General features: G+C 38.4%; 1 protein-coding gene across 1 annotated transcript in view; it reads left to right on the forward strand.

Moving 5' to 3' along the window:
• The window catches only part of SPEF2 (sperm flagellar and cilia associated 2), a 173,136-nt gene that overhangs the window by 54,483 nt on the left and 95,054 nt on the right, over window positions 1–23,599 (forward strand). The window contains 7 exon segments of the mRNA XM_024754637.1: window positions 5,973–6,192; window positions 8,069–8,214; window positions 9,681–9,741; window positions 11,100–11,161; window positions 13,092–13,195; window positions 15,848–16,104; window positions 22,606–22,714. Of these exon segments, the coding sequence (XP_024610405.1) occupies window positions 5,973–6,192; window positions 8,069–8,214; window positions 9,681–9,741; window positions 11,100–11,161; window positions 13,092–13,195; window positions 15,848–16,104; window positions 22,606–22,714 (959 nt within the window).

Consider the following 23,599-nt stretch of genomic DNA (forward strand, 5'->3'; position numbering starts at 1 on the left):
CTCATTTATTCTGTTCACATATATTGAGCCTATACGGCTAATTGATTCATTCATTCAGTCAGTCAGTCAATAAATACTGAACACCTATTATGTTCCAGCACTGTTCTGGGAACTAGGGATATAAAATTGATTAAGATAGAGCTCCTTCCCTCTTGGTGCTCACAATTTAGTGGGGATAAGAGAAAAACCATTTCAGAGCATGATATTAAGTGTGGATAAACACAGAGGTTATGGGGAGGGCCCATTAGAAGGGATGAGTTTCAACTGAATTGTGAAATATGAGTAGATGTCAGTTGGTTTAAAGGTATTAACTCAAAACTGACCTAATCCTATGAACTGTGAGCTTATACTTGTACTCTCTCTCTATCTTTGTATTTTCTCCACGATTTCATTTAATTTCAAGCATGTAGACAAAACTAAGCTCAAGAATTATTTTCGGTATCCTAACTAAGAGTCACCTGCCTCGTCAGAATTTTTCAGTAACTGCTAAAGATATCACCTTGAGTATGTCCAAAAAACCTTAAAGAGAAATATGTAGATTTCCCAGTGAACTTAAATATTATAAGTGGACAATTGGGCAAATGTACCTGGTTAAGACATTTCCTGCCCAAGGCATTTGGTCTTGAGTTAACAAATCCCCTCATCTCCCACTCACGAAAACTTTTCTTTTGGATACAACTTAGCTATTAGTTGGTCTGTTTTCCAACAGGCCTGAAAATTTTATTTCATTTTGAGTAATAAAAATAATTGGTAATGGTTTTTAGAGATTTACATTGTGAAAAACTTTTAAAAACAGGAATTGTACAAAGAACTATTTTCTAAGATACTATAAAATAAGCAAGCTAAACTAAGATCTAAATCACACAAAATAAGGTCTAAAAATATGACCTGGATCTTTAATTATTACCAATTATGAGAAATTTCACTGAGAATTGTATTATTATGTTAAAAATGTATTTGATAAGTAAATATCTACTCTGTACCTCTCTGGTTTGAGTCATCGTTAGTATAAAGTTAAACATTTACTCTTCCTATTTGCAAATATCTAAGAGATGAATCCAAGGTGGTACTTAAAGACATGAAATCAGAACTGAGGATTCCTGATGTCTTGTCGAATAAAAGATCCTTTATTTTTTATTTTTCAAACAATGGATTGAGACTAGATTATGAAATTAACTTATGGATCACTACCATTATTTATTTAAAAAAATGAAAACACAACAAAATAAGAGAAATACAATGCAATGCAATATAATAGAAAATAAAGCACATTACCAGGTAGTAAGGATGAGCATTTCATAAAACTTTTTCTTTTCTGTTCTATACATACCTGTATACAAATACGAGGTAACAATGCAAAAATGTATTTTTTATGGAAGGACCTGGTTAAAAAAAAAATGTCTTAGAAGATGCAGTACAAGTGGAAATTGTGCAACATGAGAAGCTGGGCAGGTTGAGGTGCCCTCACAGGGGTTCAGACCAATAAATAATGGAGACGTCGGGTAAAGTGGTTGACCCAGAAGCCTTGAATGGCTAGAGAGAAGTCCATCATGATGAATATAAGTATAATGTCCCCTGGAACTTGAGGATTGGCGATAGCTACAACAACCCCTGAGGCTGCTACTACAAGCCTTAGTTGTATTTCACGTATCACGAAGGGTCATCTCTTCCTCACTGCCTACAGAGTGGTGTGCCAAGAGAAAGCCAGCCATGGGAAAAGCAGAATTAAGGTAGCGCCAATGTCTTGGTAAGCTGTACTCTAAAAGGGGCATAGCCTTGATCTGTGGAGTTGCTACCTGTGTTGTTTCTTGAAGTCAGTTTATCAGAAGCTTTCACCCTAAGTCCTTTGGCCATTGCGTCAATATAATCTGTCCGTTGTTGGGTTTTTTTCATTTGTAAGTAAGAAGACTGCATTTCAGGAAAGCTCAAGGAAACTAGCAGGTGTCAAAAACAGTGTGTTTTATCCCCTAGGAGGTTCTTTCTCTGTCTTAGGAGAAAAGGCATTTGTCCTGTTTTTCCAAATGCATCAGTAATTGAATAGTGAAACACTTAGAGCCTACCAAACTGGGAATATCTGGAGTACTTCAGGCCATGCAGGTGTTGATAAATTCTAGCGATCTATGAGGACAAACACTGGATCGTGTGTGTACTTTCAAATTAGTACCACCACTCTTCAAAAGCCACATTTGAGCATCACTGCTAAATGTCACTGGCATAGCCCAGTGTCTTTTATTGAATGTTGTGCTAGTGACACTCAGACTTTATGGACTAGTGAACATCTCCCAAGGCCCAGATTCTGTTTATGTAAGTTGGTCAAAGTGAACCACATCTCCCCCTCTTTAAAGGGTAGACCAGAAAGCTGTATTTCCAATCTGAATCTTTAGAAGTGGCAAGAAATGAGAATGAGATGCATTTGCTTTGGTCCAGGGATAATCATGTGCAGGGAAATAATCAGAACCTGTTGCAAAAACCACGCAGCTCCACCAGCATCATTATCCAACGACTTGGGCAATGTTACAGGCAAGGAGGAATCTAGTGGACTGAACACGTGGACAATCTTAGGCTTGCCCTTGAAGGGTGCACTTCAGCCCACATTCAAGCACATTGGTTCCGAGCTGATGCTGTCTGTAAATACTCATGATGCTTTTAGCCATGATTACTAACAAGAGGACCAAGGGTACTGACACATTAGGCCACAGGAAACAAAAAGGATTTGACAGGGTGGAAGTAACCAGAGTGGGAAGTCTGGGTAACCATGCAGTACCTACAACAGAACACAGGGAAGCATGTGAGTGTATTGGATCCAGCTTGGAAAACAGTGTTAGGTCCATGTAGTCTGTGAAGATGGGAAGAATAGGTGGATACCATGGTCTCAAGGATTCAGGATTCAGTTTCCAGAAAATTCAGTGTAGGTAAATTAATAAAAAACAGTACTGGTGAACAGGTTGTGACCAAAGGCAGAGGCTGTTTACTCTCTGTTGTATTTCATGATCTCTGTGTGTAGGTAGACAAGAATTCACAAAGACAGGTGGACTCTAGGTGATGGTGGATCTTATACCTTCTCAAAAATGCATACAGATGATATTTATGCAGGTACAATAAAAATATTAATATTAAAATAAAAAGATAATAATTATTTGTTATATATGCATGACAGTTATAGTTATCAAGGGCAAGTATCATGGAGCACATCTACACAGAAAATATGTCTTAGTAAACTAATAATTTGTACCAGGTGATACTTACCTGGTGTTGCCCACTGGGCATCGAAGTCTTGAAACTAATAGCCAGATGTCAATTTATAATAATACCTGAAGGAATAAGAATTATTTACTTTATTTTATAATTTTATTTAATTTTATCATATAATTAATGTAATTATATATAACAAACATATAAACTAATGATCTGGTAAAAATTTCTGGTTCCTGTTCACTAATGAACTAGTAAAATCTCTTTAGCTCATTGTCGTTAAGCTAGTTATTTTTATTCTGGTCTAATTTCCTTCTTTTTTCAGTTCTCCTGACCTCATTTTCCCTCATCATGTTCTTGTTCCAACCTGACATGTTTCCCTTTACTTTTCCTGTATCTTTAGTCTTATTAGGAATTTCACAACTGTATCTTTAAGGTGATGCTGTAAAATGTGTTCTACCAAATCCTCGATTTGTCCATCTCCACTGGTCAGGCTTCAGTCCTTTCCCCCACCTCAGCATTCGGTGCTCTTCACAGTCAACATTCTATCCCATTGTGTTTGTCCACATTCTACAACTAATCAGGGATAGAATAGGGTTTTCTTCTGACCCCTTTGTGAGGAAGCGCGCCTTTCTGATTGTGGCACAAGCTGGACGTGGCTTCTCTTTGGGCAGAAATGTGACTGCTGTCACCCCTCCTTCAGGGCACTACTATGTGCTTGCAGCAGCAGCCTGAGAACTTCTAGTCAAGCATTTAAAGTCAGTGGTCACATAGGCTACTTACACAAGCCTTTCACTCAATCTTTACAACAACCCTGTGAGATAGATATTATTATCATACAAAGATGAGGGAATTGACAAGGGTGCAAAACAAGTTAAGTAGGAGAACTATTATGGGAACCCAGGTCATCTGATTTAAGTCCTTCAGAATGAATTAAATGACTGCATAGCACAAAAATCATTAGAACATTCAAAACTTTCCACTTAAACTTGACCTTGGACTTATAGCCTTTATAATTTTAAAATAGCACAGTTTCTCTGGTTTCCATTTTTTATTTGGTTATTTTCTGATTGCCACATTACATAGAATAATTATCACTTGTCTAGTTAGAAGTATAAATGATTCCAATGACCGAAAGCAGAAACAAGTAATAAGTCATAATAATCAATAATTATGCAAATCAATTCAGTATTTACCTAATTTTGAATAATGCATGTAATTATTATACACAGAGTTGTTAGAAAAACCAAAGATATTAAACTAAAACAAAATAAATGTTATAAATAAAGGGTAGTTTGTATAGAAGTGACAAATATATGTATATACTAATAAATTCTACCAATTTAAAAGAAAAACCTATTATGAATACTTCTTTATTTGTTTCAAAAAGTATTTCTTTATCTCTTGTGTTTTCATGTCATAAATTCAGGCACCAAACCAGATAGTACCAGTTGTAAAATAATCTAATTTTTTGTCTGCTAATGTGACATATAAATCTCACTAGGTACTAAATTCTTACACACACTTAGATCTGTTTCTAGAATTTATATTTTTGTGCATTGAACACCCTGTTTCTGCAAATCTTTCTTTTCATTACTTTGTTCTTCATAAGTGCTTTAATATCTGGTTAGGCAACACTCTCATATTACTTTTCTTTTTCAGTTTTTAAGTGAATGTTTTTATCTGTTACAATTCTTTTTCTGCTTCAACTTTAGAACCATTTTGGATATCATCCTGAAGGAAAACAAAAATGACACTTTTGTTTCATTTCATTAAGTCAGATTAATTTGGAGAAGAATTAAATGGCTTATATTTTGGACCTTCTTGACTTTCCCTTTATTCAAGTCATTTTTCTTACACTCCTCAGTAGAAATATGAGGCTGTTTATATATAGGGTCTCTCTTTATTTCTTGTCAATTCCAATGATTTTTGTCAAAGTTTCTAATTGCAAGCAAAAAAGTTGACTTATGCTGAGTAAGCAGAAAACGCATTCAAAATATGTTGGGTAGTTTAGTGAATCAGTAGGTAGATTCAAAAACCAGGCTCAAGGTTAAACTTCCAAGGAAAATGATCAGAACCATCACAGCAAGTTCTGATAAGAAAGATGTCACCACCACGGAGCACTAGAGGTTCAGGTTGCAGCAGCTACCTCTGCACCAGGAACTCAACTGCTACTTCTAGGAACACTGCTACTTTTTTTCTTTTTTCTTTTTCTTAAATTTTGTTGAAGTATAGTTGATCTACAATGTTGTGTAAATTTCTGCTGTACAACAAAGTGATTCAGTTATACACGTATATATATATACATTCTTTTTCATATCCTTTTCCATTATTGTTTATTACAGGATATTGAATATATTTCCCTGTGCTATACAGTAGGACCTTGTTGTTAATCCATCCTATATGCTTAGTACTTGCATAGGGTAGCCGAATAACTCTTACTGTCTTTTATCTCTCTACTGATAATATCAATTTAAGTGTCTTATGCTCAGCTTGCATTACAATTTGTTTCAACTCAATATGCCTACTTTCATAAACTGTTAAGTATTTTAGAGGCTTGTTTTTTTTTTTTACTTTAATATGGGAAGCTCATTTTTCACTGTCTAATATGAAAGTAATATTCATGTTATTACTCATTTATGTAATGTAATTATTTAAAGTACTGATTCACTTTTGTTTGCTATAATTTGTATTTACTTTCAATTTTCATATTTCCTACATACTTAAATTCCACTTTTAAGAATATTTCTGTTTTGTTTGTTTCATTATTATTTTTGCAGAACATGGTTGGAGAATGGGCCTTACCAGAAGAAATGGTTGATAATTTACCACCCTCCAACAATTGCATATTGGGCCATGTGATTCACAGACTAATTGAAAGCTCTCTTCCTTCTCAAGTTGAATCAACAGTACCTGAGTTACCTTCATTTGTTATAAAAGGATGCGTGTTGGGGAAAACATTTAGTGGAAAAACTACTGCTCTAAAGTCTCTAGAGAAAAGTAAAATTTCTTTCTTGTTTGTGTTTTTTTCCTTTATTGGATTTTATTTGCAATATCTGTAGCTGCAAATGGCTATGTCTGTAGAAAACATACATGAGAATCTGCAAATATATTGGGAAATTCTGTCATCGAGAATTTTGTAATAAGGTGATCACATAATTTGTTGTCCAAGTCAGACACTTTTAGGAGTAAAAAGTTATAAATTGGGACTGTCCCAGGGAAACCCGGATATATGAGCTTGCTATATAATTATGATACACAGTATAAAGAGAAATAATGTCTTAAACTTTACTTAAACTTGCCTCATAGATTTTACTTTACCAATAGATGAAGTAGGAAAGAAATAACTTGTCACAAATAGAAAAGAAATCATGACTTCCCTGGTGGCGCAGTGGTTAAGAATCCGCCTACCAATACAGGGGACACGGGTTCGAGCCCTGGTCCGGGAAGGTCCCACATGCTGTGGAGCAACCAAGCCCATGTGCCACAACTACTGAGCCTGCGCTCTGGAGCCTGTGAGCCACAACCACTGAGCCCGCAAGCCACAACTACTGAAGTCCACACGCCTAGAGCCCATGCTCTGCAACAAGAGAAGCCTCTGCAATGAGAAGCCCGGGAACCACAAAGAAGCGTAGCCCCTGCTCACCGCAACTAGAGACAGCCCGCACGCAGCAACGAAGACCCTACACAGCCAAAAATAAATTAATTAATTAATTTTAAAAAGACAGGAAATCAACTTAAAATTATAAATGCTTTAATTCTTCACATTGATTGAGTTCTTTCCCTTTAATAAACTTTTGGCTTTTTATCTAGAAGTTCTTCCAGTTAGAAGCGAAATCATAGTTTTCCATCTATTTAATTAGTTTTTCTTCACTAATACTTACCTTTCACTGTTTTTACTGGAAAATTCAAATTTTTCACTGAGGCCAGTCTGTCTTGTAACAGTCCAAGGCAGAGAACAGTAAGTCATTATTGAGATGTTAAATAGACCTCTTTAAAAGGCAGCCTAACAAAAGCTCAGTGAGATGCCACTCCACAACCTGTAGGATGGGTATAATTTTTTTAAATTGGAAAAAAAGTGTTGGTGAGGATATAGAGAAGTTGGAACTCTCATACATTGGTGGTGAGAATGTAAAATGGTGTAGCCACTATGGAAAGTAGTTGGTGATTCCTCATTAAGTTAAATAAAAAATTACCATATGACCCCAGCAATTCCACCACTGGTATATACCCAAAAGGACTGAAAAGAGGTGTTCAAAAAAAACCATATGCAGTAATGTTCATAGCAGCATTATTAATAATAGACAAAAGATGGAAACCATCCAAATGTTCATCACCTGCTGAACTGATAACAAGGTGTGATATATCCATACAATGGAATATTATTCAGCCATAAAAGGAGTGAAGTACTCTATGTGCTATGGATAGACTTTGAAAACATTATAGTAAGTGAAAGAGTCGAACACAAAAGACCACATATTGTATGATTCCATGGATAAGAAACATCTAGAATAGACCAATCCATAGACAGAAAGCAAATTAGTTGTTGGCAAGGGTAGGGAGACAGGGAGTGACTGCTTAATGGATACAGGGTTTCCTTTGGGGTAATGAAAATTTTCTGGAAAAAGGTAGTGGTGATGATTGGACAACATTGTAATGACCTAAATATCACCGAATTGCGTCTTTTAGAACGGTTAAAATGGTTCATTTTATGTTATGTGAATTTTACTGCCATAGTAAAAAAACCAGCTTGATCCAAAAAACATTGCTGGGGCACCCTGAACAGTGTACTCTAAGGGTGAAGCCAGCACAGAAGAACAATGATGTCAATTTCCTATTTGAAAAGTTATTAATAAAATTGTCTTTTGTATTTTAGGCTTTCCTATTCAGATACTTTCTATTGACACTCTCGTCCAAGAAGCGATCCAAGCATTTCACAACGAAAAGATCAGCGGAGCCCTTCAGAAAGCGGCCGAAGAAAAGGCTCTACCAGTTAGGCAAGAGAGTAGTAAAGAAAACCAGGCAAGTGAGATTTTAGTTTTCTTTTCTTCACCTCGTACATTAGAGATTTCCAACTGGATGGCATCTAAAGAGATCCTCTAGACCAGAGGTTGTCAGACTTTTCTGTAAAGGTCCAGAGGGTAAATATTTTAAGTTTTATGGGCCCAGAAGCAATATCGAGGATATTACATAGGTACTTATATAACGAGAGAAAATTTCAACTCCCCTCTCCACTCCCCACATACGTACACACACATCAGTTTGCCTAGGTGGGCCATCCAGGGTGGTGGGCTGGCTTTGTGCCCAGTTACCATCAGCTGGAGACATTCTCCTGAGGAAGGAGCCACCAGCTGGTAAAGTTGGTAAAGGGGTGGAGGGGCCCAATTGTGAGGGCTTGGAGAGGGGTGAGTGTTTTGGACGAGCTCACCACGTCACCAGCTCTCAGAATGGAAGTCCACTCCCGAGAGCCTGACAGTGGCCAACGGCAAGTCCCCATCTCGTAGATGCAGCCTGATGTCAGTCCCGGGCAGCAGCCAAGGAGGGTGCTGGAGAGGAGCAGACAGAGGACGAGGGTGTAAAAACAGCCAGTCGATTTTGGTCCGGGGACCATAGCTTGCAGACCTCTGATCTAGACTAGTAGATCTCAGTTTTGACGGGTGGCTGGTAGGGGAAGGTCTCTTACGGTTTACCTGCATTACCGTTTCCGTCAGTGTTGCATCTTGCTACATTATTACATAAAAATACTAGGGCGGGAATTAGGAGAATGTGCCCCCCCCGCCGGCCCCCGAGAATCGTGGTGTGGTCCAACCTGCTCATTTTAAAGGGAGACAGTAGAGACCCTAAGCATGAGTTGATTTGCTTGGGGTCAGAGGCTTGTTGACGGCTAGGCTGTGATTGGAATCCCAGATTCTAAATCCAGTACTCTTTTCCCTGCCTTATCCTGTTTCTGAAATTGAATAAATTAGCAGAGAATCTAATCCAGGTCATTTGCATGAGCTGCAAAATAAATACCATTTAAACGTGATTCTGGAAATAACTGGGAGAGTTTTTCTTCACAGTGGGCTGCCTCTTCTCTGTTGTGGTACTCTGTATTCTAATCAATACAGTGATAGATAATGTACATGTTTTTCCTTTACTTCCCTTTTGGCTATGACTGACACCTCTAAGATTGTTCTTTCTAAGGTGGTTTTCCACAAACTCTACCGCTTTCTCAGCTCCCATTATACTTTCAAAATGGCAGTTGCTTTATTTTACATAGAAATTGAAAGACAGATTATACCATGGGTTACTGTGTGTTTCTATAAGTACAATTATCAAATTTTGTTTGCTTCCAGAACTCACTGAGCTCTTCTTAATATAATTAATGTTTTAGATAAAATAGTCTATGTTTTTAAACCCTACTTATAGACATAAAATTAAGACTGTTATTAAAATATAACAATTTTAAAATCTCTCCATGTGTGCTCGCATGTGTTTCCTCCCCAAAGGATCTGCAAAATGTATTTTCAGCTGAAGCATTACCAGAAACAGAAGATAAAAGCAGACTTAGTAAGTAAGATGTCGAAACAAATCATCCATCATTTTCATGAGAGAGACAGATAGACAAACAGTAAGAGCACACGGATGTGAGCACAAACCAGCTTTCAGGGAAAGAAAGGGGAGACGGGGAGGGATGCATGGCTGTCTACATGGTCATGTGACAGAGACCGCAAGATAAACCCAGACGTCCCTAACCACTGTCTACAACTGGGGATAAGAGATGACAATTTCAAAGGAATCTTCTCACACCCCTTCAAGTAGTTGCTCAGTTTTGCTGTGGTTTTGAAAACAGTCAGGCTAAATCATCGTCACTCTTCCTGGCTTTGCAGGGAGACAGTAGTTTATGGTTTCTTCTCACCCATGCAGTTGGGGGGAGTACTGCTGTGCTCTCTGCAAGCTGCTGCTTTGTTCGCTGTGATGAGGAAGGCTGCAGCTCTGTCTCTTCCATCCACCTGAGCAGTGGTTCCTTAGATAAAGCTAAGTTTATTCCCAGCCTTGGGCAAAGCAAATAGAACCAAGCTTCCCAAACCCAACGAAACGTTACCTCCCTTGGGATCTGGGCTTTAATCCTTCAGATCCTTGGTAGAACCATTGAAGGAAAACAATCTTAAATCTTAAATATCTTTTCTATTTGTGCTAGTTTGCCATATTCAATCGTTGCCTCATATTCTAGCATAAAATCGGTTCCTTCTGTGTCATCACCATTCTTGCTATCACCCTTGAACAATGTGCACATTTATTATGAGCAGGCACCTCCGTCAGAGCAGTCAAGTTTCCCATCCTTTAAAAGAACATAACCTGTCCCTTGTTTCAGTTATTTGTTTCTTACAAGATAATTTTAATTGATTTTTTAAACTATCATAAGTATATTTTGTGACATATTCTATTACAGAAGTCCAGTAAATTATAAACAGACTCTGAAAACTTATTTTTTCCACTGAATTTAACTAAAAAAATCCTCTGACTTCTAGAGTTTTCCACATTCAGAAGTGTTTGTTACCTATAACTTGATAATCCAGGAAAGTAAAAACGTAACAAATTAACATCTTAATGACATCTCTTGAGATCTTGGCTTGTTTTCCGGAAAGAGAACCCAAACTCTGTTAAAGTATTTCTAATGATATTGTTCTGAGTGAGCCATACTGGAAGGAAATAGAAAACACCAAACCACACAGTGGCCGGGACTTAATGTTGTGGAATGAAGTTAAACGCCATGCTGTGCTGATGCTTTTACTTCTTTCCTCTGAGTGTCTCAGGCATAGCTGAATCCAATAACCCACATGTCCAAAGCCATAGACGGTCAAATGTTGACATGGTTGTTAGCTGTAAATACCAGAGTATGTTCTTACCACTTTTTCTATTGCTAGGTACCAATACTAGAAAAACACCAAAAGCTGAAGAAGTCGTAGCAAGTGATAGTTTCTCTGAAGTAAGTACTATAACCTAACTTTGGCTACTAGTGTATTGAAATGTGTTTTGATTCATAGCCTTTTCACAGCATTTTCATCTTCAAATGAAATGAAATAGCAATGTGCTCCTCTTTGGCTTAAAATAAATCTGATGGTGAAATTAGCTAAACCTGAATCTACTTGATATTTTTCATACTCTTAATATTCTTTGAATCTAAAGCAGTAGAAATTGCTTTCAGTTTTGCCAGGTAAGAAAGTAAACACGTGCTTTCAAAAATTTTAGACTTATGCCAAATTTATATTTATGTGTTTTTCTTTACCTCTTAATTTAGGACTTTTATTTCCTTTCACAATTTCTTTACCTTTAAAGATTTTTTTTCCAGAATTTATCCTTAGACTTACTGTTGACTCTGCAGAGTTTTTTATTAATCCCTGAAAAAAGGTTTACAACAATCTATAGGCTATCGCTTCTAATGCAAACTAATATTTCTATATATAGTATTGCTTTACTGTATATAGGAAACATTTTTGATCGTCAAATAGAATGGTCAGATTAATCAAGTGGGATTTTATTAAATAAAATGGAAGTAAATAAATAAAAGTATATTTGATTACTTTTATTGTTTGTTTCATCAAGGAAACCAGTTTCATAATATTTTAGATTTCAAAACTGCTTAAAGATAGAAAAAATTTTGGAAGAATATATAGCAACCTGTAAATGTGATGACCTATGGGAGAGAAATGGGTTTAGAGAAAGTAATAAAGGAGGACTTATAATTTTTACCTGTGTATTTTAAATGTAAATTCACAGAAAGACTAAGTATAGTTTTATGTTTACATTTATTGAGTTACAAATCCCCCAAATTCCATATTCAATTCAGTTCAAAGGGCATACTTTGTTCCATGCGTTGTTGTAAAGGGGGAGTGGGTGTGTCAGTGAACCAAAAAGTCAGGGTTCCTGGACTTTATGGAGTTTACATTCTAAAAGATGGAAAGAGATAATAAACCATAAACACACAAATAAATGAATTATATGAACCATTAGATGGTGATGATGCCATCAAAAAAGAAAAAGGAGGGTAAGGAGATCACCTTGAGAGAGTAAGATTTAAGCAGATTGAAAGAATCACCCACTGGATCTGGGGAACCATTTCAGGCTGCCAGAATAGCTGGATGACAGCCTTGAAGCAGAAAGATGGTTGGCCAGCAAGGTGGGGGAAGAGAAGGGATGAGGTTAGAGAGATGAATGGAAAGGGAGAAGAATCAGGGCAGCCAGAGCCTTATAGGCAGTGATGAGGACATTGGGAGTAAAGGAGGAGCCTTTGCAGGGTTTTCAGTAGAGACAGAGTATCATTTGACTCATAAAATGTTCACTCTGGTGGCTGACTCTATTTCAGAATAGGCGCTAGGGATGTTCCTGTGGATATGAAGTAGCTTAATTAGACTAGCCTTCCTACAGATAACAATATAAAGGCTGGACAAAATACAAAAGCTAATTATCTGAGGGCCTGAAGCAGGCAGCAAAAAAGCAAACAGCAAAAACCAGGCAGAAAATATATGGGATTTGACCATTGACAGAAGAAAACTTCAGTGGGCAAAAGCCAGGCTTATGCAAGTTACCCCAGAGGACATGCCGCATCTGCGTGCCGTGAGTGGTTAGAACTCGAGAAGAAAGCCCTCATCTCTTTGATTTAAGGTATTAGAGAGTGAAGTTTGGGGATGCCAGAGCAGCTGGTAATTAAAGAGGAAGATCTTGGAAAGGAGGGAGTCAGAGGAGGAGCCCCGAAATCTGCATATACATTTTCCTTAAACGCTTGGCTGATTCCAAAATTGTGCTAAACGATCACAAGTGTCTTCACCAGAGAACACGACCATTTAATCTTTTTCCCTCCAAATATTTGGAATCTGACTTTTAAGTTAGCTGTCCCCTACCATTGTTTATTTTCACAGCTCACTGTGCGCGCTCAGCTTGGTGCAAAATCAGAAAAGTTGCTGAAGAAAGGAAAGAGCATATCTGATACATTGCTAGTCAGCATCATGGTAAATGCTATTAAGTATGTATCACACTTTTCTCTTTTATATCTATTTAATATGTTCTTTATCAAATAGAGTTGTATAAAGAATAATACAGAAATATTTTTATGTTCAGCATCTAATGAATTTACCTAAGAAAACACAGCAAGATAAAGATAAATTTTGTGAGTTACATGTCTATATTTCACTCCCCCGCCCCACCCTTTACCAACTTTGACTTCATTCACCCAGATGTGAATTCAGGTTAAGTTCTATCCTGTGTGGGGAATTCAAGGAGAAATTAGATACTTGGGAAAGCCAAGGGATTTGGAGAAGAGAGACCCTAACTATGTGGTCACGGGCCAGTGTGCTTCCTCATTTTGTGTTTCTGGAGGAGGGAGTGAACCCTGCGACCCAAAGGCTGGGCAGTGCAGGGTAGGAAGGCCATGAGAAAGTAGAGGTTTCACAGGCAAGGACTCACATATATGCATAGCACAGAGATGATGTGCAATAAGGGTAAAGACAAAATTTAAGTAGGCTATAATATTATAATTCCTCCTTTCTAAGGATAGAGGATTCTCCTCAGCCCTCCTTTACAATACAGAAAAGAGAGAAATTAAAAGAAGCCATAGGTGCTCCGTTGATCCGTGTAATAAAGAAATGAGGCTGAACAGGCTGGAAAAAGGAATCAGCAAGGCTCCTGTTGCAGGGTGTTGCAGAGCTTCGAGTGAGTGAGGGGTTTGGGGTAGCCCTGCTGTCTGAGAAACGTTAAGACCGAGAGATGTGAGAACAGGAGGTTTTGGAGAAGTTTTGCCAGGCATCTGGAATGGACTCCCCCTTTAGAGTTTTCTTAAGAGACCTCATTGAAGATTTAAGTTGCCTCTCAGTTGTGATGTATCTTGGACTGATTACTCTTTGAATGCAACACTGAAGAAACTGGGCTACAGTGAGTGATGCTATTCTCAAAGCTGCAAGGGATCTCATTCTAATAGTTGCAACATTTTTCAGTACTGGGATAAGCCATGGGAGTCCTTGTTCAAAGAAAATTGTACATGAAAAGCATCAGCTGTAAAGCAGATCTTAGCTGTGGTTTCACTGAAGTTGGAGTGTCTACACCCCATCCCCAGAACTCCACTACCCTCCCACCACCACCACCACTACCGTCATCCCCTCTGCCCCTGAGGCACCGTTAGAGAACTGTCATCCGTTTGACATCCTTTCATTTAGTCCAAATGCGTCCTTTTTCAGTGAGGAAAGGAAGGCACGTGGCAGCTCAGTTAGGCAATCCAGTCACGTATCTGGTTAGTGGCGTAGCGAGAGCCAAAGCCCAGGCCTCCTCACTCCCTGTTGTCTGGTGTCCTCACACTACAGCATGACAAGTGCGGCCCTGACCTTCTCCTCCCTCTGAAGTAGCTCCTGAGACTGGAGGTGGGTGAAGAGGTCCCTCAGACCTGGTAAAGTGCTCAAGAAATTTCTCTCCTCTAGCTGAGGCCAATGAATCAACAAACTCATTCTGTGCAGAATGCTTACCACACTCTGGACAAATTATCAAAGCAAAATGCAGGCTTTCCTTTCTCTTCGTAGCCTAATGGGGTAATAGGAGCAGTGACTTGAAGGCAGCTTGATACTGTGGAAAGATCACTGGATTTGGGGTCACGTGCAATTTTATGACTTTGAACAAGTAATAAAACCTCTCTGAACTTTGGTTTTCCCCCCTTCTTCCTTGCCACACTGATAGAAGGATCATGTACAGGCACCAAAGCAGACTTCCAAGCCTTTAGAAAGGGATTCTAATTGTTTAAATGAGTTTTAGCAGAGAAAGAAATGAAATCATAACTTTTTATCCAAAAATCAAAATCTTAATCTTACATCATTGAAGGGTTTTGGAAGAGCAAAGTTGAAGTTTTATTCCAATTTAAAGAACTAAAATAATTCCTGGAGCACCTATTCTCTATAGAGGATGCTGCACTGAGTACAAAAACCAAAGAAATGACCCGTATCCTTTAGCAACTTATAATCTAACTGAGATACAGAAGACTCACTTGGATTTTTCTGTCAAGAAAGATAAGAGTTAGGGCTTCCCTGGTGGCGCAGTGGTTGAGAGTCCAGAGGAGTTCAGATCAGGCTGTTATGACTCCATGCTGGATTGGGTGGGGTAGGAAGAAGTTTCCAGGTTGGCGATGTGAGTATCCACCATATGCTACACTCTGTGCTGGGTTCTCAAAATGTGTCATTTCAGTTCACCCTCACCAGCATCTTGTGAGGTGTGTTATGTTATCCCGCTGTATAGATGAGGAAATTGAGATTTTAAAGAGGAACAGCCTATGAACCCAGCTAGGAAGTACGATTTATACTCACATAACAGGGAGGAGATCGGTGTGTTCAAAGTGAATGGTTCAAAATTGTGAGAGAAGAAGTTATAGGGAAGTAAGTTGTGGCCAGTTCATTTTAAATACCATGTTATGGCTTCTAGAATAGATTTGGAGGGCAGCAGGGACCCACGGAAGGATTTTGAGCAAGGGAGCGATTGTGGTACCTTAGGAAACCTAATTCTGGCTGTAAAGAAATAAAATTCGTGCAGAAGGAGGTTGCTGTGAAATTGAAAGAAAGATAAAGGCAAGATTCACTGTGTTATTATTCCTAAAGGACTTGTGTCTATCAAAATGTTAATGATTTGTCCTTTCCTGATTTAGTCAGATACCTTTATATAAAGGCTGGGTCCTGGATGGCTTTCCAATGACATTAAACCAAGCGAAGCTTCTGGAGGAAGCACTCACAGGCTGCAACAGAAACCTCATAGAACTGGAGGGAAAGAAATCACAAATATCCACATTGGCTGTTGACCATACAACTTCCAGAGAAGTGCCTCTTCCCGCTTCTGCATTGGATTTTGTCATGTTATTAGATATTTCAGATAATTCCTCACTGAATCGCATGAATGACATCATGGGTAAGCTGGACACCTTTTTAAAATATTCTTTTCTATAATTCAGAGCTCTTTATTTTTCTTTGCCTGAAATGGTGAATATTCCCATTTACAATTATAAGTGGATAATAAAGAATCCATTTAGGCTTCCAAAGAATTACCTAGTCCAGCACAGTTGCCTCCTGGGGCTCCGTCAGTGTTCAGCACTGAAGCCCAAGCCTGGAGTTCCTGGAGAATTCCATGCCAACTACAAGCATCTCATTCAACCCTTCCATCAACTTGGCAGCCCCCCTGGCAGAGAGGCGCCCTCCTTTTCAAGGCTTTCATACGTGGAGGAGCTTCTTGTAGCTGCCTAGTACATCTTGGTGTGCCACCCAAATGAAACTCATGAACCACACTGGTGCTGCAAGCAAGCATCTGGTAACATCCTTCCCTTGGATTGCGTGTTAACTGAGGAGCAGGTATCAGTTGGCTGCAGTCCTTCCACGCTGGGGTCAAATAGTCTTGCCAAGATTCCTGGTTTATTTAACTACTTCTCATTGTTGAAATGAAAATATTACTTTATTCCACAAATTCAGTGGTTATGGGTAAAAGCACATATTCTTGAACCCTGGCTTTCCAGGTTATTAGGCATTTGACCTTGGGAAAGGTACTTCATCCTTCTAAACCTCCATTTCACATCCTATATAATAGAATGCTTCATTGTACTGTTTTGGATATTAAAGGAAAACTGCTTCTTTACTCACAACACTTCTGACACCAAAGGTGTGTGGGTTTTCCATACCACGCTGTTCTCCAGTTCTTGAAAAACACCCACTGGGGGTCCTATAATTTAGGCTAATTCTGGCACTAACTCACCAGGGTTATCACAGGTTTTCACAGGTTAAGGGCTCAGTCTCACAAGACTTCTCCCCACTTCAGAGGCCAGTCTCAAGTAGTGGATCCCCAGGTTACCCACACTCCTGTCTGACTTGACTACAAATTGGGGGTTTCCATGACCCCTCCTCAGGTCTGATCATTTTCTATAATGACTCACAGAACTCAAGGAAACACTTTACTTACTATTACTGTTTTATTATAAAGAATGCCATAAAGGATACAAATGAGCAGCCAGATGAAGAGGTACACAGTGCAAGGTCTGGAAGAGTCCCAGGCTCAGGAGCTTCTATCCTCGTGGAGTTTCGGGGGGTGCCACACTCCTGGCACGTGGATGCATTCACCAACCCACAAGCTCTCTGAATCCCTTCTTTAGAGTTTTTATGGGGGTTCCGTTATGTAGGCATGACTGACTAAATCACTGAGCATTGGTGATCAGTCTCTAGTCCCTTCCCCTCCTTAGAGATCAGGGGGTAGGACTGAAAGTTCTAGCCCTCGAGTCACTTGGTTTCTCAGGCAACAGGTCCTACCATCCAAGAGTCACCTCTTTGACATAAACTCAGATAAAGTTGAAAGGGGTATATTATGAATAAAAATAAATGCTCCTTTTACCTCTATCACTCAGGAAATTACAAGCGTTTTCAGAGCTCTGTGTCAGAAGCCAAAGTCCAAATATATATTTCTTGTTATATCACAATATCACAGGCATTAAATGAGATAAATGTTAAACATTTAGGATAGAATCTGGTACATGATACTAGACACATAGTATCTGCTAGGAAAAATAGTGGAAGACTTTGAAATGAACAAAAGTTTATTGGATACCCTTTCAATAGAAGGTTGAGTACTGTCTTTTGGACCCTGAGGAGTGTCTGGTTTCAGAGAGGTCTATGCCTTTCATTGGCTTTGACTCAGCTCTTCTGTAACTATAAATTGTAGGAGACTAATAGTAATTCGGATGATTCTGGTTCATGAACATGCAAATGAATTTGATTTAATTCAGATAAAATTAATTTCTATACTTTGAAAAGATGATTCCAAATATTACATTGCTGTATACATAGTAACCAGTCTTTCATCTATTACCATCTATTTCAGCACTCCTGACTACCTGTAAATAGGTCTGTTATTCAGATTGTCATTTGTACTAGTTGTAACATCACACCTTACTGGTTCCCTCATTACTTGAAAAATTAGATGATGTCATTTTACGTTTGTTTGAGTGTCTTGATTTTACCTTTTTAGAAAACTGCCCTTTAACAAGTGGTAACATCATTCTTTCATTATTGCTGTTACTACTAACACAATGACATTCGCAGCTAGGAGAGACTTAGGGGATCATCTATTCCAGTGCCTTTATTTATAGGTGGAAATTTAAAGCATGAGCACTTGACTCGTCCAAGGTCACACTCTTCCTTATTTTGAGTTTGTAAACTCTTGAGATCTTCCTTTCATTGTTTACTTAAATAAAATGACAAAGCCATTAGATATGACTTCAGCTGTTGGGCCCAGTAGTTTAAACTGGATGCTGTCCATCAGATCTCAAAAGGGAGAATTTACTTCTCTCCATACAAGGGAGCTATGCTGACAGTAGTGAGGATTCTGCTCGTTCAGCCAAATTCTCATCCCTGTTCAGGATCATCTGACGGTTGGCAAAGAATACTGCCAATCCATGGCCATCTACTGACAGAATAAGGCCCTGAACTCAAATCAGTCTGACTTGCTTTCAAGATATGACGAATTATTAAGTACACACAAAGACCTGTGGGTGAGATGGTCCCTGAAAGCTGATTATAATCCTACAAGGGCCTTAGAAGTTTTGCCTACCCTCTTGAGGATCCCTAGGAAGCATTTGTTGTGTGTTTCAAAAAATAGAAGGAAACCAATTGGCACAAATTTTTCAAGAAATCTACTCAATCCAGTGTGAGTTCTTTCAATCCCCTATCAAAATTACATGACAAATGGTTCTGGAAAATTTATCAAAGCTGATGTTAGCATCTAACTAGTTTAATTTCTTAATTCTAGACCACTTACTTATAACTAGGCTCAGAATTGCCCTTTATTCACTACGACAGGGAGAATTTTTTTTGTCAAGTTTTTTGTACATATACACATAAATAATCTTATTTATCTACCCTCAGAACTTAGTGGTAAAGCACTATTAATTTTTTTATTTTTATATGTATTTCTAATCATATATATTCTAGGTCTGAAGTGAACTGAGCCAACTACTAGATTAGGTTCTTCTAAATCACAAAAATTTGTATGAAATCATTGAGTTTATAGTTCTTACATGTTTGGTCAGAAATGAGTAGGCTAAATATGTCCGCAACTTTGAAAATCTATCTGCAGCTTTTATGTTCAAGTATTTTAAGTTAAGATAAAGTGTGATTCTTACATATCTTAAGGTTTTTCTTTTTAAGAATATAAGATTGGAATGGCCATTGAAAGATCACTTTGCCAATTTGCTCTCCTCATCTTAAGCAAGACCCCACCTGAACTCTTTTGGACAGATGAAGTTCTATCCTTCCAAAATACCTTGTTCATTCACATATTCACTTATTATTTATTGCGTGCTTGCTAAATGCCAGACACTGTGATTGGCACTGGTGATTCTGTAATAAAGAAGAAATGGATCCTGCCTTCAAAGAATTTAGTGGAAATTGTAGCTAAGGAACCAAGGAGTTATAGTATTGAGTTGTACTTCCAACAAGGCAGCCAATAGCCACAGGTGGTTATTTAAATGATTTAAAATTAATAAATTAAAAATTCAGTTCCTCAGTCACACTGACCACATTTCATATACATATGCGACTAGTGGCTATCATATTGGACAGCACTGATGCAGAACATTTTCATCATCTCAGAAAGATCTGTCTTATCAGATAACACTGTTATAGAGTGATGGGAGCTAAAAGGGTGCCACTAGTAAATATTTATCTAACATTTATAACATGCCAGGAACTGACAGTACAGAAATGAAGGGCAAGTCCCTGTCCTCGAGTCATTGACAATGTAGTGGGAGAAGAAACAAAAGTAAGCTGATTATTATAATATAGTCACTTATATGCTATACTAGGTGAGCCCAGCATGGGAAGAGATTTACCAGACCAAGACAGGGAGGAAGGGCGAGGGAATCGGCAAGCAGGGTCCGTCTAGAGAACAGCAAGTTTATCATTAGGACTGAGAGGCAGCAGGGTGTGGAAGAGTGACAGAAATGAGCCTGGAGGGTAGGCAGGGGCCAGCTGAAAAGTCTTGCCCCAAGTTAAAGTGTTTGAACTTTATCCTGAAGCCATGTGAGGTCACCGAATTCTATTAAAGCTGAGATTTAATGCAATTCAATATGCTTTTTGTAATGGTCATTCTAGCTGCAGTGTGGAGGATGCATTGGAAGGGGAGTGAGACTGGAAGCAATGAAATGAGTTATAAAACTATCACCATCTGAAAAGCAACAAAGGCATTAAGACAGCTAGAGAGGCAAGGTAAAAAGAGTCAGCTTCGGGTGCTATTTAGGGGGAAACTATAGAACTTACTGATCAGTGGGGATGGGGGCATTCATTTTGTTGTGAATTTAGTGCAGGGAGAACAGGGTGACTTCAAGTTGCTGACTGGCACAATTTTTTGAATGATAATACCATTCACTTAGACAATATGGAAAGAAACACAAGAGTTTCTTTAGGGACATGTTGAACTTGAAGTACGTGGTACCTATGGGACTTTTAAGCTGAGATGTTCAGAGGGCAGTTCTATAAATGGGTCTCGATGTCAGGAGGGAAGTGTGTACTAAAGTTAAGGGCTTGAAGGTAAGACAAATCATCTAGGAAGAAAAGTGTATTTTAAAAAATACCCAGGATGACAGCCAAGACAGCCAGTGGGGAGAGCAAAGGAAGAAGTGTTTAGAAGCAGCAGCTAGAGAGAAAGGAAGAAATCCAGGGAGAGTAATGTCATATAAGCCAAAGGAGGACAGATTTTCAAAATAAAGGTGTTATTCTCTCCTCCTCCCAGACAAGTGGGCTGGGGTCCTGAGGCCTGGGCTGGGGTGTGGGAGCCCAGTCACCAGCATTGCCTGCAGCATGGCCCGGCAATGCTTGCGGTCCATGGGGAAGCCTGAAGGATGTCATTACAGGGAAGCAGCCTTCATGCAGCCGAAGCCAAGCGGCCTCAAAGACTGAACCTCAGTCCTGCCAGGGCTGGGCAGAGAGGAGTGGCCCAGACTCAAAGCCAACTGGTAGGAGACCAGGAGACCTAAGGAGAAGGTTCAGCCAGTGTGGGAGCATAAGCTTTTGTCAGAAGGGAAGAGTAGTGGCTGCCTGGGTTTTTAGCCAGTGCCTTGGGCCATTGGTCAGCCTGAGAGGGAACAGCGGTGTTCATAATATGGGGAGAGGTACTGAGAGGCTTTGAGTGCAGGCTCTGGATGGATAACTTTAGTCACTTATAGTGACTGTAAAGAAATACGAGGGAGCTTCTAGGGCTGATAATGTTTGTTTCTTGATCTGGGTGCTGTTTTCAGTTTGGGAAGTCATTGAGCTGTATAATCATGTATGCATTCTTTTGGGCAGGTATAGTTCAAGAAATCATTTAAAAATTAAAAAGAAGTTCAGGGCTTGGAATTAGATTGACTGGAATCAAATCCTTTCTCTGTCATTTATGAACTATGCCATTTGGGACAATTTTAGAATCACAATCCTACTTCACAAGTTTTGTTGTGAATATAAAATAATGGAATACAGTCTCCCCTCAGCATTCATAGGGGATTAATTCCAGAACCCCCTCGGATACCAAAATCCAAGGATGCTCAAGTCCCTTGTATAAAATGGTGTGATATTTGCATTGAACCTATGCATATCCTCCCATATACCTTAAGTCATTTCTAAATTACTTATAATACTTAATTTCCTCTTTTTCTATCATGAATGTAAAGGGAGAACAATCGATTGCTATATCCTGTGAAGGTCCTTCATTTTCTTGAACACTATTAATTCGCTCTTCAATGTTCTCTTGCATTGACTGAGTAATCTAATTCCTTTTAATCTAGTTCAAGGGTTTTTTTCCTCTTTATGATTTTCCATTTATTCTGAATTCATGAGTACTCTGGACTTTGCACCTTAATCCTGAATAAGACTCAATCAGAGAAGTTAAGATCGTTTTTGGTTTTGGTCTCTTGTCATATATTCCTTTATGTCTCTTCTAGAAAAATCATAAAGTTTAGAAAGAAAGATTAATCACTTTATTGTACTGTAATATATCCACAAATAAGTTGTATATTTGACTTTATGGCCACCTTGCTATTTCATTCTTAGCTTTTACAGCATGGTGTTGATTTTCTAATTGTTTCCTAATTTGTTATTTATGACAAACCATCATTTTTTATTCTCATCTCTTCAAGGTCAGTCCCAAGACGCTCTACCTTAAAACTACAGCTCCTCTTTAATGTTGTATTTTACCTCCTTTTCCCCAATTTCCAAGGGAAATTTGAATTCTGATCCCAAAACTATACTTTTTCAACATTTTGTTAAACATTTTCATTAATATTGGACCAAAGGCAGGACCATGTCTATTTGACTTTCTTGTATCAGTACCTTTTAGCAGTGCTACTGCAACTTTGACTGCTTTAGCAAATTGTCTAATTAAGTAATTTCCATAATATAGCTGAAGCATTTTCAAGTGAAACTCCTCATGAAGACATAAATCAACGTGTAGCTGCTAAAAACCAAGATGTGGATGAAGACCAGAATTTAAGAGATCAAATACAGCATAGGTTAGTTTAAAACGCAATGTCTTGCTTCTTGTTTCTTACCCTTTGAACAGACTGACAACTAGTCACTTTGGAATCATCAGATCTAGAAAATAAATGTATTTCTTAGCATTCAGTCTTTTACAGGTAAAACAAAACTAAGTAGCTTTGATGTTGAGTGAAATATTTATGTGTTAGCTTTTATATTCAGAGCGCAAGTCATCATAGTCTGGGAAGAAAAGAATTAAATCAGGCAACATTTCCCTTTATGGCTACATGAACTTACAAGTTCATTATATGGAATCCTAATTCAGCCCTCATTCAGCAAATGCCAAGGAAGATCGTGGAATGTCAAAGAGCTAGGCATCAGACTATAGAGTGTAATTCTAAAACCACTTCTGTGCTACTAAAATGAAGTTATGCTTAAAAAACCTTCTTTCAACTGTATGCGATTTGCTCATTGGAAAAAAAAATTAGACAAAATTAGACAATTTTTTGAAACCTTTAGAACTCTAAAAATATGAAGTGAACCAGGGAAGAGGAATTTGAGCTACGTTAAGCCTGTCTACTCTTGGAAGACAAGGCTGTTTCAAAAATCATTCCAAGAGTAAATTTGAGTAAAGCAAATAAGTCAGAACCATCTATACTTACACAAAGGTCTCTTTAACTTCTCTAAGAAAAAGTAGATGACCTATATGGCCCAGGCTGTAGCCACCATCAGAAGGGTTTAGTCTGTTATGAGTATAGGTGATGTTTCCTTAGATCTTCACTTAGAGACGTGAACCCACACTAAAGGTTTCCTGAAATGATAGAATTGCCAAATCTTCTTTTCCTCATTCATATACCCCAAAATATATGTCTAGACAGCATTAAATGATTTCTTCTTTAAAGTGGATAGTATTTCATTGC

The sequence above is a fragment of the Neophocaena asiaeorientalis genome, unplaced genomic scaffold, assembly GCF_003031525.2.
Source record: "Neophocaena asiaeorientalis asiaeorientalis breed wild unplaced genomic scaffold, Neophocaena_asiaeorientalis_V1.1 scaffold229, whole genome shotgun sequence".
In the NCBI taxonomy this organism is placed as follows: Eukaryota; Metazoa; Chordata; class Mammalia; order Artiodactyla; family Phocoenidae; genus Neophocaena; species Neophocaena asiaeorientalis.